Source organism: Camarhynchus parvulus, chromosome 13 (genome assembly GCF_901933205.1).
Source record: "Camarhynchus parvulus chromosome 13, STF_HiC, whole genome shotgun sequence".
Taxonomy (NCBI): domain Eukaryota; kingdom Metazoa; phylum Chordata; class Aves; order Passeriformes; family Thraupidae; genus Camarhynchus; species Camarhynchus parvulus.
The window spans coordinates 10426977-10444349 of NC_044583.1; the positions used below are offsets into that span (position 1 = coordinate 10426977).

A 17373-nucleotide genomic window follows, 5' to 3' on the forward strand; every position below is an offset into this window, starting at 1 on the left:
CCAACCACCATAAGATGTTAAAAACTAAATTTACTGTGTTACTTCACATTTTAATTTCTTATAAGATGTTGTGTACCTGTATATAAATGAAATCTTTCTTACCAGAAATGCCTCTGAAGATTTTCTATCATTGCCATCAAGCAATATACTATTTTCCCTAAAAAGAAGACATAGACCTCATTATCATTTTAAATGGACATTATCATTTAAATGGACAGTAAACACTATACACTTCCTTATTTCTTTTTCAAACCCCATGCAGTTTAAGCAGATAGCCAATGTATTTACTTCAGGCAATAATTAAAACTGTGGGGGATAAAAGTTATATTACTTTTTTCCACTTTCTGATCTTCGCATTGAATTTCAAGTCGTGGCATGTAAACAACAACTAGACTTGAACAAAGCTAAAAATAAAACCAGCTCAGACCTTTATTCTCAAATAGAGAGTCAACATTTTAAAACTCAACTGAACAAAAACTGAAATTTCAATCAGTGCTGAACTAAAGCTGCAAATTAACAAAGGTTTCTGGCTAGTCACTGTTGCTAACATTAATTCTTCAATCATTAAGAGCAATAAAATGTGCCAAAATATTTTTTAGAAAATAAATTTCTATTCCTCTGTTTCTCTTGCCCAGAACATAGGGCTGTTCACAAAAACAAAAAGCTGTAGGTTAATCATATAGGTTTGTATGAGTACAGAAAACCACAAACCTTTCACTATTATTTTCTTCATCAACATCTTCATCTTCATCACATGGTTTCAATAATATGTCTGCAGTCTGTTAGGAAAAAGTATGTTTAGAAATATTCAGGAATGGCTCTCTCAACAGAAAACATTTTCATAATCATCTCTGACCACGAAACACCCTCAAGAACTAAAACCTTCTTGTGTGTGGGGATGGAAATCACACTTTTTAACCATGTGACATTTTTACATCTCAAGTAAGGCCAGTGACCAGGTGTTTTAATCACCAGAACTCAGATACTGACTTTTCATCTTCAGATAAATCATTTCTATTATTTCTTCAATAAAAGTTGTACCTAAAACTGTGACAAATTGTGACATGAAGTTTGAGGTGACTAAAATCATGGCTGTTTGTACATCCTAGTCTCAAAAACTTCTGAGTTTTTGTTGTATCTAACATATATGAAATGAAACAAGTTAGACAGACTTTTTAAAGGAGCTACTAATCCATGTTACTAAATAAAGCAGCAAGAATTGGAAGGGGATGAAAAAGTGCTGTCAGTTCTATGACACCATCTCACAAAACAAGTTCAGATGAATCCATGTCACCACTTTGTTCGCTGAAAGTATTTATGCCAAAGCCCAGTACTTGATTTCTTCAGAAAAGTGTCTTATTTGGGGGAATAAAAGAAATTTGAAATATAAAATATATCACTTGGTTTTAGACTTCAGGAATTCTCACAAAATTATCTTTACATGGCCTGAAGATAACATCAAGTTACCAGGAGACTTCAAACACACTAACAGTTGCCAGTTTTATGCTGCTGACAGTAACTGACACCCCTGTCAGAAAAAACATCATTCTTCTGCTGATATTATTTCAGTCTTCAAGACAAATTCCAATCTGGGGAAACAATTTTTAATTACAGTGCATTTGTCATACTCCAGCAGGTAATTTCCACCCTGGAAATGAGCTGTACAAGTCTTGCACAGTCACACTTACTCGACTTTGGAAACAGCTGCTTCTATTTCCATTTTGGGCCCAAAGGAGAACTCACATGCAGAGCTTTCTTTTCCTACAACCCTACACACTCCTCTCAAACTCCTTCCACACAGGAGAATCACCATATTTCTCTTCAACCTCTCCCCAAATGGTACAACTCTCCAATTTGAAACAGTGTATTAAAAAGATGGTAAAAACTAACATTGAAAGAAACAAAACTCCACACCAAAATATCACCTTACTACTGCCAGCAATGGACAGAAGTCTATCAAAAAGCAAAAAAAGGCCAAGAATGCCACCAGGTGTGACAAGAAAATATTTCTATTGTGCACTCACAAGTATCATATTCCCCTTTATATCCAACACCATGTTTTATGCATTTTGTGCTATAGGATAACAATCTAATTATTTTTTAGACCAAGTTTTGGCACTAAAGGAAAGAACCAGGACGATGAAAACATTCTGTGAAATTTAATTTCCAGAATGGGATTCCAAAACAATATGCTAGTTTGTGGGAACAACTGGAAAATTTGGCTTGCTAGGTGATTCACAGTCATTTGGGATCCCCAAAAGCAAACAAAAGCCCAAGAGCAGAACATATCACAATAGTGAAACGTACTACAGAAACATTTTGTTTTAATAAAAATACAGATTCCAGACAACTCAGTTTCACTGTGCTAAGGCATCCATTCCAATGTTTGCAAGTTCAAAGACCTATTAAATTCTTCTACTTAATTTAAGTCTACTAACAATAGGTTTGCTTATCTGGTTATCTTTCAGGAAACCCTCAGGAAGATTTATGGACTCACAGGCAAGAAGTTGAAAACCATCGCAGAAACTCCTCTACACATTTGTGACAAACCTCTCCACCCACATAATTCATCATGTAGATTTCTAACAACAAAAGTGTTACCAAATAAATAAGGAACTATAGATTTGTTTTTTTCATTGGAAGGTCTTCTCTGACACCTGCATATGCCTGATGCAGAGTGGAAGAATACTCTCTTCTCTTGCACTTTAACTGTTACCCTTGATTTCATTTTTGTCAGCACATATTTTACAGAATTCCTTGATTGCATCAACTAGGGAAGAGATAAAGATGTGCTGAAAAGAACAGGACATCTCTGCCTACCACAGAAGAAACTGGAAATAGAGAGGAAAGGCTGTAATTAGCTAACGACAAAACCAAACTTTCCTAGCACAAGCACAGCCAAGAGGCTGCAAAGTCTCAAAGTGACTGCCACCCTTTCCTGATCCATGCAAGGTGACTCTGGGCTATGCTGCCATGTCAGCTCTACAGCTTCTGCTCCTCAGGAAGCCTTTACTAACACAGATGCTGTTCCAACCACTGCTATGCTGCCTCATACTCCAACTTACCTCAGCAGAAGGAAGGGCTGGTATCTGTGAAAGAAGAATGGGAAAATATCAGTCAAAATACACAGAGATTTTTTAGCGCACATGGCACAACAGGAAGACAACTGACTGCAAAGAGCAAGAGCACCATGTAATGCTACATCAGAGCTCTTAGGAAAACTTGGATCTCTAGAGCACTAAAGTTGCAGCAACTTATGATTTGATATACAGGAGATTCTTCCTCTCACCTGAATGCTTTCTTCTTCCTCAGTTACAGTATCATGTTTCATAGCTTCACTGTCTAAATCAGTGCAAACCAATACTTCAGAGCATTCTCCTGTGTTTTCACTGCTACCAGTGTCATTATCTTCAATAACATCATTCCTAAAGATACAAACAGAAAGACTTTAGAAGCCTGCTGCTACACCTTAAAAAAAAAAACACACCACACTTTTTTCCCCCCCATTAAACGTTATCAAACATCAGGATGTTTTTTGCTTGGTTTTCTTTTTGAACAGAATTATTCTGACCTATAGGCAAAATAAATTATTAATGTGATGTTTTATACATCCAGACATGATAGACATATTAAAATGTATTTATTTGCTTCTTGTCTGAAGGGCCAGGCATACACTCCACACTTACTATACCAACCCAAGGAATTAAAACACAACAGCCAGAAGCAATGACATCCTGAAACTACAGGGACTCAATGACACTGCTGTGGCTACACTCCTCTCAGTACCAAAGCCAGTTAGGTTATAGCTACTGTCACTAGGTTCCCCTCCAGTGAGAAATCCCATTATTTCTAACATTTAATCTGCTGAGACTTCAACTTAAGGCATGTAACATTACAGCCAGATTAAAACTAATTGACACCACATTTGTATTCACATATATTCTTTATGTGCCACCACATGACTCTGTCATTCATCACAAGCCTTTGACTTCTTTGCCTTCCTTGCCCTCACTCAGAAAGAATTCCAGACCACATCAAGAAAGCTCCTTCTCTATCAGATATAGAGAAAATAAACAAGATGGGTTGAAAATTAACATTTTAACTCTTTTTTCTTAAGTCTAGCCATTAAATTAGCACTAAGAAATTGGCACTGGATCACTGCTTTTTTCAGTTCTTAATTTAACTGTATTTGCCTTGTGCACAGTCTGCTGCTTTAAAGAACCCAGACACCCCCTTGAAGAACAATATCACGTATCCTATCTCACAGTTAATCCACAGTGGAATGATGATCAGAAGCATTTGCAGCAGTGCCTGTGCCAGAGGAGGATACTGATTTCAAACCAGCAGTGATGGCACTTGGAGCCTCCCCCTCTGAGATCAGCCAACCTTTACAGCACTTACACTGGGACTGAAGGAATTCAGCTGCTCCAGGGCTGTGAGGCAATTACCCACTTACAAATTACTTCAAAGACATTGAATCTTTAGCACTAAAACTCAGATTTAATTGATCATTACCAGCAATGATTATTACTTTTATGATCCACTGCAAACTTTATCCCTGTCTTCTAAAACCACTAAAGATTGAACAATTTAGAAAAGAGCATCTGAGTCGCTGAACACTTCTTGTATTTCAGGTTCTGTTCATGTATTCCAGCTCTGAGCAACAAAGAAATTTAGGTACTGAAATCCTAACAACACATTCTTGAAGTCTGGGTATTAATCATGACTACTTATTTTTAATGAAGTACCAAAATGTACCAGCTTCCAAATGCTGCCATGGCAATCACTACACTCAGAATCTGTCCTGATTTACAAGAAAAATAAAATCTAATCATATAAGGTTGGAACCGTATGCAAATAGACCCACAGTGGTCATTCTATCCATTTTTGGCTGTTTCATTGCCACTGGCAGCCAGAGCAGTAAAGTAGCTATGTTGACATGGAAAGACAGCGTTATGAAACAGAATCTACAATAGCTTTAATATGTTAAAATTTTGTTGTGAGTCACATTGGTGAGCTAAGAATGAAAGGACTTGAGTAAATTTAAGTTCCTGTGCTATTTGCACAGAATTCAGCAGTAAAGCAGATACAACACTTCACAGCATTTTTAGCAACAAGATCAATTTAAAATATTGGCTTCAAGAGCTATTGATTACTGGCACCTGATGGAAGCTGATTTGTTTTAAAATAGATAAAACTGAACTCAACAGCCAAAGTTGCAACTTTTGGGTCAAGGTGGGGGATTTGGGTAGTTTTTCTTGGAAGAATTAAGATACACAATCCTACATTGTGTATACATAGAATTCATTACAGACACAACAAAATCTTACTGGTTGTTAGATCCTTCCTCATCCCCACTGGGATTTTTTGTTTCATTGTTACAGCCCAGTCGTTGTTGCTGTATGTGTTTCAGATCATTATCTAAGCTGCTCTGCAGGTCGAAAAGATGCTGTTCCACAGCTGCTCTGATTGTTCTTTCTAAAATGCTAAAAAAAAAGACGGAAAATTCCTATTAAGAGATCTACTTTAGCATTGATCATCTAGACAGAAAGGCAGAGATAAACCTTACATGACAATAATCTTTGATGGCAACACTTCAAGGCAAAAGAGACTAACTTTTCTAAAAAGCAGTGGAAATTACTGATTTACATGAATCATGTATGATGAAGTTTATCAACAGTATTTCAAGAGTAATCAACACATTAAAATAACTAACCTATTTTTTAACAACTATACACAAAAACTTCTAAAAGCCTTATATATTAATGTGACAATAAAATCCTGTGTTTATAACAGGCCAGAATCAACCCTGGAGCAGGTTCCACTTCACCACATGTGGCTGCACCCTCTCCTGAACAGAGCTGTCATCTTAAAAGGCAAAAGCCAAAAACAGCAGCAACAATCAGCAAGCACCTGATGAAGGACACAGGATACACCCAAAACTTCATCAAAAAAGAACAGTATTCTTTAAAAACAGACTGCTTTGCTGAGCACCTCTGAGGCAGCTCATCCCCAACACAAGAGGGCTCTAAAAATCTGCCTGTAAAAAACTTAAGCTATTTAATCCCATTTTAACTGAAATGGTGCTTTTATTTTTTTCCTCCACATATGGACAAAGAATTCCACTGAACTTTACTCAACATCACTTATGCTAAAATTACAATATGAATGCTATTATAAAATTAAGTAAAAAATTCCAGATGTGTCTAAGTGAAAAACCAAAGTTTTGGACTCTGGATGCAAGCACACTCTACTCTCATGCTCCTGCAGTCAACAACACTGACAGGCATTTGGTATTTCCTGCATTAGTGTTAAATGCCACCACACTAAAATATGTTCCTTCATAACTGTAATCAAACCTACTGCATTCATTTGAAAGGATACATAACTTCTATGCATGCTCTAGTAGGAGCACAATTCAAACATTTTATATTTTCATTATACTTACTCTGCAGAGGTTGGCAAGATACTTATGGGAGAGATATGAGCACTGCAATAAAAAAAGGAAAGTTAATATAATGCAAACTTATCACACTAAATAGAAGTCTTGAAGTCAACAGAAAGCAACCTAAAACTACTTAAATATTGCATGTGATGCAGCTAACAGAAGTAGAATAAACATGAAAGGAACACCCTGGTTTGCAGTCTTTTATTATTTAAATGACAAAAATCTTAAGGAGCAGCATCACAAGGCAGAAAGTTGTAGAAGTAGCAAGGCAGATTTCAGTCTCTCAAGAGCCAATATTTGCTGTGTTATGAAGCTCCAAGCTCTCAGATGTATGGTTTTTCCCATGGGAAATACTAATCATTCTGTAGTCAAACATTTCCTGACACCTTGCTTAAGAATGCAGATTTTAACCTTGCTGCCTAAAGCAAATTCCAAATTACTTTGCTTTCCTCCACAGGTTCTTCCCACTGTTGCATAATTTTGTTCTGCAACGCTCAACAGATCTACAACACTCTCTGAGCACAGCTACAACATTCCAAGTAGAAGGCAGATCTTGGGAAAGGAGCTTGATTTTTGTAAAGCATCTGGAAATCTCTAGGCAAAGCCACTTCAGCCTAGAAAGCTCCTCGAGGAGGGGTGGGAGGGTGGAAGTCAACATAACTAACACAAGCCAGTTAATTCATGTGGGTGTGGTCCCTCTACAATTTTTCATTAATATGATTAAAATCTTATTATAAACAGAATTCTTAAAACTTCAGACAAAGTGACAATAAAGAATAAAAGATGAGAAATCTGCTATAAACAGCCCTGAATTGCAACACACGCATCTCACGCAGAAAAAATTTAATATTAATTTCAGCTTAAGTTGGAGGCAGGGAGAGAGGTAAAAAAAGGTTTTTTCTTTCTATTACAGATAATTAAGCCCAAAAAGCTGAAGAAAATTTTATTCTACTCTTTACCATGCAACAACACTGCTGCCAAAGTTGATTAAAAATATTATTTTCATGAATGCATATGTTAAGCCCTGAAATATAAGGGAGCTTGCCACTCCCCTGGAGAACTGAGCAAGTTATTACCTCTGTGAGGTGCCCTATCAGTTTTGACTGCTACGAGCCTTGCTTGCACTAAAAAATGCAGACAGTCTCTCTGTTTACCCAAGAATAGTTTCAACACAGCAAAGAACACCTTGGTTAGAACTTAGAAGGTTTATTATTAGTTCCATCACCAGAGAGAAATCACCTCAAGCAGACTCTTTGTTTTTCCTTCCTCCAAGTCAGTGAAACACAAGCAATAAAGGGCTTTTAAACATAAGGTGATAAAGTGGTTAAAGTATTTATTTAAAAATAACTATACCAGTTTGCCTTAGACACCTTGTACCAGGCCAAGAGCAGAGTGCATAGCATTTAAAGCCCATATGACACAAAGTGAACAAGCAGGTGTTCATAGATGCTTTTAATTTCTTTTCTTTCCTTTTTTAAAAATGGAAACTGGCTGACAAATCAAGTTCATCTTATGATTTGTGTGTGTGTTTGCCTGGTGAAAAGCCAAAGCTGATCTATTCCAAATGCATTGACAGAACAGGCAACACCCAACTTCTATTTCAAAGCAGACATAGCTTCAGGAAATTAAAACACCTGACATAGAAGCCAGATCTTGTAGCCACTGATTTCAAAGCTGCAGATCAAATAACTGAGGGGGGACACACTGACATTTTATATTTTTCTTACCAACAAAAAAATGGCAGGAGGAACTTTACAGCTTAGGGTATTTACATGTCATTTGTATTTCCATGCACAGAAGTTCAGCATAGCCCTACGACCTCTACAAAGTCAATTTCCTGATAAACATACTTTGTATTAACAATACTTGAAATAAAAAATAAAAATATGAAGCTACAAGTTTAGGTTCATGAACAAAGTAAGATAAAAGAAGCATGATCTTGGAAAAAAACCCCAGTATTATTTCAAAATATGACAAAATGTAGTTTTAAGTATCTATCTCATTAAGTTCTACAAAGTTGTATTATAAAAGGTATGCTTGTATTCTAAAGGTACAAATACACAATTGTGTAGATTGAAATTGAATTACTATTAAAACAGTCACTCCTTGGACAGATTGGTAGAAAAAAATGAGGCAATTAGAGCACAGAACACTGCAACACCCTAATTGCAAAAGAGAGCAAGAAAAACTCAGTCAAGGGCACAAGTACAAACACTATTTATAGGAAACTGATGACTTGAAAACCTTTTCTTCTACCACTTGAGACAATGAGGAAATGTGTCAAGAACAAGGAGAATCAAACTCATCTCCAAAGAATCCAGATGATTCCAGACATGGTTCAGAAGAAAATTTTCCATGCTAGTGTGTAACCTTCAGCCCCCAGCACAGGATGGCTCTCCAGTGCTTTCACTCAATACCTTTGGGAGCATTAGAGGTACTCAGCAAAAGCTGTGCATAAATCAGCAGTATTACAAATCCCAAAGAATCCTCTTACTACATGAAGAATATCTTACATCTTCAACAAATCACTTCAGCAATTAAGCACTTTCTGAAACAAATGCGACAATCTTAAGTGAAAAGCCACTACAACTTCTAAGCCCACCTACCACAGTTCAAGGATACTTTTTAAAAGCTGTAATTTATAATGCCAGACAGAGCCTTAACGCAGCATGACACAGCAAGACACAGAAAGGTAAACATCTTTGTTTCATAATGCTAACTCCCTCCTGAGAGTCCCTCCAGCATTAGCTCCCCAACCAGAAAAGGTCCCAGTAAAAACATATCTCAAGTAGAAAAATACATTAACTGGAGATAAAACATGTCCAAGTTTTCCTTGGTAATTTCCTGACCATACACAGATTCTTATTTCTCATTAAAATAATCAGTTGTGCTATTATTTCATTTTATATCTCCAAACCACATTTAATCTCACATAATTTTAAAAGTTAAAGCCTTACTTATGATCATAGCAAAATTACATTTTCTTTTCATATATTTACCTGTGCAGCAGAACTTTGCAGGCCATTCTGATTATTTTTGCTATCCCAAAAGAGCACTTCAGGTAAAAATGCTTCATCTGGAAGGCAGCAAAGCGTGCTGTGGGCTGCTGGCTGTGCATGCTGCTGCCTGTGCTCCGGGGGCTGCCTGCGAGCGGCACCTCTGGAGTGCTGCACTAAACCCTGCAGTCTAAATAGAAATCGACTGCAACATGAGGTCACTCCTGACAATAAGCTGCCCAATCAACACTTGAAAGCTCTCCTAACGTGTTGTTTACACATCTTCCAGGATGGAAGGAGGAAAAAGTATTTAGATGCTAAAAACAGCACTACATTAAAATAATAATGTATTCTCTAGCAGTTTAGGCTGCTCTTCTATTCAGTCAGCTAGACCACGGATTTTGTCTCCCTTGGCAGGTGTTAATATTATCACTTCTCTCTGATCAGAGCTAGTTAAATAACAAAAGGGTTAACAAAAATATCCCAGAAGCAGCGAGGATGTTGCCCTTGTCACTGCATTTAGTGGAAACAAAGTAAACTGTTTATATTACTTACTGCCTGTCACATCTCATATTTTTACACATATAATTTTGAAAACTCCAAAACCAAAGAGATTTTACATTAGGCTTCTGACTGACAACATTTGAGATGAACTGCCCAATTAAAGCAAATATTGTTTGGCGAGGCTCAGGGATGAAAAATTTGGAATAATGACAGAGAAGGATTCTAAAGTACTTATTTCAACAGCATGTCTTAAAATTTAGCTGCAATGCTGAGTCAGTAATTCTTTACTCCAAAAGTCAGGACAGCAGAAGGGAAAGAGCCGTGGGGAAAAGGCTTCTGGTAAAGGAGCACAAGTTTCCTTTATGTGCTCAACACCAACCTGGGAGCAACAAATGCTCCCTGCTGGATAATGGGCTCAAAGATCACTCCACAGGTTTATGAGAAATACCATTTTCAAGCAGTCACTAAACCAAAGTGCATTAATGATTATCCACATTCTCACAAGATCTCTAACTCAAAGTCAAATTAACACCATGCAGTGCAGGAAGGTCATAGGTTTCAGCAAGAACAAACAGAATGAGTGGAGAAAAAAAGACAGTGAGCAAAATTAGAAGCAAGTTATAGTCCCAATAACAAGGAGGAAGGTCAGATGTCCCATTGTACAAATCAAGATAAACAATCTCTTTTAGTACTCTTCATAGAGAGACCAAAATACACAGATATTTGGTTCCCAAAATCTGACAACAGCAAAAAGGAAACAAAACCCCAGCTTAAAGAACTACCAGAATCATGTTTAAGATCTACTTCTCTTCCTCCTTCCTGTATAAGCTGCCACAGGCTCTACGGCAGGGTAAAAATAATGCAAATAAACCTGCATTAACATTTGCTTTCTTAACTATTAATTTATTTTATGTCAAGAAACTAAGACCAGAAAAAGGCCACTAAATGCATACATAAAAGCCATCAGGTTTGGGAAAATATTTACAGTATTTATAGTGGTTAAAAGTTTAATAAAGAGCACTTTCTCATTCACTTAATTTCTTTTTAACTGTTTCCTGCAGTTGTTCTGGTTTTACAGTCAAAATTCTCCTTCTTCTAAAGCATTCCTCCTTATCCTTCCCCACAAATTATTTAAAATGCCAACTATAATTAATGCCTATTCATTTTTAATTAACCTTAAACATCTAGTAAAAATGTTTGTCTCTTCAGGCTATCCAATTTAAACTCTCAAACATGCTGAGTTTGTCACTACTGCTGTGTTTACACATTCCAGAAGCAACTTAATACCTGTGAATAGTTAAACCACAACTTTCTTAAAATGTATTTCAAACTAAAAATAAGAAACTTTATTACTGATAATTAACAATTAAAATATAAAATTACAAAACAGAATAATGAATTTATCATTATTTAGTATTTTACACCTTCTTGCCATGAAGCAGAATGCAACATGCAGCCAGCAGCTGAACAGATTCCAACCAAAAATCCACATTCTTGAAACTACCCATACTTAGGCAGTAACTCACTTGAGATTTTCCCTGCATTTCTTGTGCTTTTAGTCACATTTTTATTATAAATTCCTCCTCACTCATCCCTACAAGTTCTTACATGTAATGCCCATACCAAACACATGCTGCAGAGGGGAACGGGTAAAATTCACCATCTGTAGAATGTAAACTCTTAAGTACAAATAAAGCAGACTTAACAATAAAACCTTGCATACTACAAACAAGAAAAATATAAATCTGGGTATTAAGCAAGCACCAATAAGCTCTCAAATGAAAGTATGATTTTATGTTTACACATTCTTTTATGGGAATTGCTCTTAAAGCTGGGTCACCCTCCAACATTCCTGCCTATATCACATTTTGCACCTTCCAAACCTGCCCACAGCTCTCCAGCACCACGTGACAAGAAACAGTCCCAGGATTTCCCATTGGAAGGATGGTACAGAACAGGTTTGGATCTACGAGTATGAGGATTCTTCTTATCTCTGCTGTAGAATTTACTGTTTAAATACCACTTTACAGTTTCACTAAAATATGTTCTTTTTAACTTTCCCTGCATAAATCCCCATACTTAATCTCCTCTGATCCTACAGGCGTTCCTCTACTGAATTTGGGAACAGTTATTTTAACCCACTTTTTACTATCATAGGAACTGCACCTACTTCTAAAGCTTTAGCTTGTAGACACCAACACTTATCTCAAAAGTCTGGCAGTTTCTCTCTCAGACAGAATAAATTACAATCCAAACCTTAAACCCAAACTCCAAGGCAGAACCAAGTTACCTTGTTGATGCTGTAACATTCCTGGAATCTGAGAGACTCCCTGTCATATCTAGATGCACCACAGCTGGCCTTTCCACAGGTTTCTCTGTGCTGTCTTCTGGAAGTTCTTCTGACTGCTCAAGCTTTACATCTTCCTCTTCTTCCAAGAGATCATTGATCTAAGAAACATTTAATCAAAGTTAAGGGCTTGAAATGCTCCTTTCAAGAGGTCCAGGGAATTAAAAGAGCATGAAAGGTATGAAAGTAACATGAAGAAGGAAATACCTTTCAATTTTAGGAAAAAACAGGCACACTAGACTTGCTTTTATGTAAAACTGTAAATTCTACACCATTAACACGCTGCTCTTGAACACTGGACAAAAACTGAAAAGCACGAAGCACCTCTGGTGCCAAAAATGAACAAAAGCAGAATGAAGAAACAATAAAATCCCAACCACACTGAAATAATGAACTACACAACCTTTCTTCTTCTATGTCTAAAACTAATAATTCTCCTCTATTCCACAGGTAGCCTTATTCATGTATCAGAGCATTTTCAAACCCTCCTAGGGAAAGCAATAAAGAAGTCTATGAACCCAAACTTCAAAGCTCGGAATGAACACTTACAAAGTTTCTGTGCTCTTGTCTATTTTTGTTTCTTTGTTTCCAAACACAGATGTTTTCACTGAAGCAGCAAAATATAGCCAATTTAAAAAGCAAAACAATATAGCCAAGTGGTAACTCAAGACAGCAAACTTTATTTTTTAAAAAGCAACTATGTCTAAAACATGAAAAGGTAAAGAGAAAAAAGTGATTCTGTTTGACTCCCAAGCTGCCTCTGTGACTGATTACAGATCTCCCAACCTTGCAAACCCAAAAATTAAAACAGCAGTCTCAAGAAAATATGCTTTATAGTATCTGTCACCAGTGTAAAACAAAAACACTAAATTAAGAAAAATTGAAACTTCAGAAGTTTAAAATTACACAGAAGACAAAGAGAAGATATTTGTTAGTTTTTCAAAGGGGTGTAACGTGTTATATGGCACCACATTCCAGGCAAGAAATGTATTTATCCCTGACTTTCCTCTGTAATTGCAAGAGGATGTGCCAGTGAGGCAAAGGCAAGGCCACCCACACACTGGGGCAGCTGCTGTGCCCTGCAGGGACAGCGGCCCTTCTGTCCCACCGCTCTGGCCTGACAGAAGTGCACTGTTGACATCTGGTGGAGACACCACGAAATTAAAGGGACACCCCACCAGCCCTCCAGCTAAGGGAAAAAACAAACAAAATCACACACCAAACAGATTTTGTACTTAGGAAACCCTTTTGCTGAAACACGTAACAAGGCACAGCCAAGGCAGTAATTTCAAAGCATGAGAGCACAGAGCAGCTCTGGTTTACAGAGCAGTGATCCCAACCCAGTGACTGCTCCAGCTGCAGGAGCCACAGCCCAGCTTTGCTCAGCAGCTCCCCACATGCAGCAGGGCTGTGGCAGCTCTCAGTGCCAGGTTCCTGCAAGGAGCTTTGCAGAGGGGCAGTGTTTGCTCCAGGAGCTCTCACAGCACACACTGCTCACTCCAGAACCTGCTGCCCAGCCTGGCACACCAGACCAACACCTACTGCAGGGGAGAGGAAGCAGCCAACTGCCCCAGCACTTGCCTTACCTGTCTTGCTAGAGGAGGGGTTTGTGAGACAGCCTGTAAAATTCAGTACTCTTTGTTATCCACCTTAGCAACTGCTTATTTTTCCCCTTTTTCCTCTTTACAAAAAACACATAATTTTCAAGTCTTAGAATCAGAAACACCATTAAAAACTTTGGCACAGGAAAGCCTCACTGATAACATCATCAAGTGGAGTGTGAGACCCTGCATGTTCCTGTAAGACACACTTAGAAACACTCTTGACCAAGACCAAAACGGAGTTGTTCTTCATTTGATAAAAAAAACAGTTCTTTATTCCTAAACTGATAATTAGAAAGCTGTCTATGACAGTGTCTGTGTTGGGCAGGATTTCACTGTTGGTTTAGTTCCTATGCATTTTTCAATACAGTACAGCTACACTTACTATAAAATCAAGAATTTCACAAGCACTAAGAAAATGTCAGATTTTGTCAGTTTGCAACAAACTTCTAAGTCATACTAAAGAAAATGTATTTCAATAAATCTTTCATAAACATAAATGTGTATAACAGACAGTTAAGTGGTAACATATAGCCATTCAAAATATTCTTACCTGCTCAGTTATTGAGCTTAAATCATTAGTAGATGAAAAATCTTCCTCTTCATTTTCAAAAAACTCATAGTAGTTCTCCAGAAGTCCTGCCATTATTCTGCTAACTAGTTCCTGTTCTTTCAGATCCTCCACATCTGTGTAAATGCTAAAGATTTCAACACTGTTTTAGTTTAAAAATCTAAATGCAACATTTCCCCAAAGAACACCTCTGAATGTCTCCTATGACTAAGTGCTATACTTCACACCATTACCCCCTACCCATTCTGAACACACAGAACTTTAAGCATGCCTTCACACTACTGCCTTATAAAGCTTTATACTATTTTATATTTAAAAATCATGAATTAGCAACTATTCAGTCAATTAAATTTTCATGAGGAGTATTTAAAAGTCAAATATTTTCCTGTGGAGAGGAAACAACAGTATAAGCTGGTACTTTACCAGTCTTTTTCCAGAACTGTTTTCTTGCTACAAATAGTAGTCTTATATACTATCACTAAAATATCTGAACCTCAGAATAAATACAGTAATGCAACAATCAAAACAGTGGTTTCTCATGGCACAGCTCAGAGACAAGCTGCTGTTTAAATCTTAGAAAAATTGTAAAACCAAACTGGGGTGGGTGGGAACAGAAAAGGATTCGGCCTGAAACATATTGTGCACTTTGTTACTGTTGCTCAGGGACCAGGAATGACTTTAAATTACAAAGTGACACTCAAATTCCCACAGAAACAGTGAATTCACTTTTATAATTAACTTACTGAAAAACATCCGGGCCAAAGACTGCAGCTAAAGAACTCGCTGACCAAATTTCTTCATGATGTGATGCTACATTTGCTAAAAATTTACACAGAAACTTTAACAAACTGTAATTAACAGGTGGAAGCTGCTGCAAGAGGAACCTCAACTTTCTTCCAAATTCATCTTCATTATTATAATCTGAAAAAGTAATAAAAATATTTTAGTCACAAAGAAGGTATCTTTTCCTATTTAGTAGTAATCAGCTTTTTGCCTCTGACAATTCCTTCTGAAAAGACAAATGATTTGATCAAACCACAACCTAAAACGTGAAAACTCACTTGCATTTGTTCATTATCCACCACGTTCTCCTCTGCACGTTTTCCCCAATTAATGCCCACTCAAATTCCTGATTTCAGAGGGAAAACTGTGTATTTTTGTTTTACCGTTGTTACATAACTGCTCCACAGAAGAGCTCTAGAGACAGCAACAGCTCCAACAGTAAGTTAACTGCCATCTACTTAAATTCTTCTGGCAGACAAGCTGCTTTGACACCTTTTCCTTTACAAGCATCCCATTCTCACCACTCTACCTGCTTTTATAATACTTAACTGATAAATCCAAGCTATCTCAATGTAATCATCTTCACAGTGCTCAGCTTGAAGCTTGCTGATTCAATTTCAGATCTGAGAAAGGGTCATCATAAAATCTCCTCATTCTCACCCCATTTAACTATACTCTTCATCAAAATATGTCCCCATAAATCTTATTTGTTACCTCATCAGCCTTACAGGCAGCAAGGTTCAAAGATTTACAGCTGTTTGTACCTAACTGAAAAATTTCATCTATAGGAAAAGAAATGTCAGGAAAGCAAAATGGGAGAAAGAAAGAGGCCTCTCTTTCTTTCTCAGACACTTGAAAACTCTTCTAAGATCAGTTAGAGAGGGAAAAGCACGTCTGAAGATGAAGAATCATCTCTGCCCCTCTAGATGAGAGAGCAGAGACATCCTAGTCCTTGATACCAAAGCAAAGAGTGAGTAAATTCCCTGTTGAGCATGTACAGGAGCACCAAGCAGGATCTGCAGGATTTCATTTGCTCAGACACAGTCAACACCTACAGCAGCTGAATACAGGCAACCAAGCACAGAAAATGGTTGTCTAAACACATTACACATTAAAATGAACATTTCATTGACAGTTCTTACTCTAGAAATTGCACTTTGAAAACAGAACAGAAAAAAAAAAGGCTTTAAAAAGTACTTTAACAATGTAGACTTTTATAAGAAAGGGACCACAGCAAGGTGATAATCAGACCACTCTGAACATACACATCTCCATGTTTTGTCTAACCAATCCCTTCTGAAACTTAAGTTCTAAACGACCAGAGACCCCAAGGCAGAACGTTCTTACCCCTAACTGAAGTCCTCTGGCACTAAAGCAGGGACACACACTTGTGGGACACAGGGCCACATTCACACCTCAATTAGCCAAATCACCTCTCTTCGAGGAACCACCTGCCTGCAATGAGCTCCTAACGATGCACACAGGCCACACCCTGCTGTGTAATGAAGGCATCCTGAGAACTGGGCCTGACCTAACTGCAGAACTAACACATGGCTCAACAATTACCACCACCTTCTGCAGGTCTTTAAGCAATTCCTCTGCCGCAAATGCAGCTGATGATGTAATTCTGAAAACTGACTGAGATGTCTATCAGACAGGCAAAACCCAGTTAGAGAAAATCCAAAGTCTCATTTTAGCATCTGAAAGTACTGTTTAAATGTTTATGTGGCTTGATTTCCTTGTTACAGATAACTTTAAATTTTTTTGAAATAACTTTTACACTTTAAAAAAGTCAGTAAAGACAGTAAGCTGCAAGTTTAAGTGAAGTTTCTCTACATGTTTAACAAAAGGGAACTAAATGGGGACTTGCATGCTAGAAACAATCCATATGTAAACCTATCCACAGTGATCTATTCAAAGATGAGAGGAAAAAAACAATTTTCACACTAGATGTTACAGTCATAGAAGGGAATTCTGCTGTCACACCAAGTGAATATACGTCAGTCCCATTTCCAGTCCTGACAGATAACATTGCAACCAAAGAGCACAGCAGTACTATCACTATTATTATTACACAGAGCACCAAAGACACCTTGGTGCCACTACAAATCTCAATTCAATCC

The 17373-nt window shown here is 37.4% G+C and overlaps 1 protein-coding gene across 10 annotated transcripts in view; it reads right to left on the reverse strand.

Moving 5' to 3' along the window:
• FAM13B (family with sequence similarity 13 member B) overlaps positions 1 to 17373 on the reverse strand; it is a 44476-nt gene that overhangs the window by 14679 nt on the left and 12424 nt on the right. For all 10 annotated transcript variants that reach the window (XM_030957151.1, XM_030957153.1, XM_030957154.1 and 7 more), the window contains 9 exons: positions 15211 to 15388; positions 14450 to 14594; positions 12239 to 12396; positions 6449 to 6490; positions 5331 to 5486; positions 3290 to 3425; positions 3066 to 3089; positions 712 to 779; positions 103 to 157 (listed from right to left, as the gene is read on the reverse strand). In XM_030957151.1, the coding sequence (XP_030813011.1) occupies positions 103 to 157; positions 712 to 779; positions 3066 to 3089; positions 3290 to 3425; positions 5331 to 5486; positions 6449 to 6490; positions 12239 to 12396; positions 14450 to 14594; positions 15211 to 15388 (962 nt within the window). The remainder of the gene's footprint in view (positions 1 to 102; positions 158 to 711; positions 780 to 3065; positions 3090 to 3289; positions 3426 to 5330; positions 5487 to 6448; positions 6491 to 12238; positions 12397 to 14449; positions 14595 to 15210; positions 15389 to 17373) is intronic.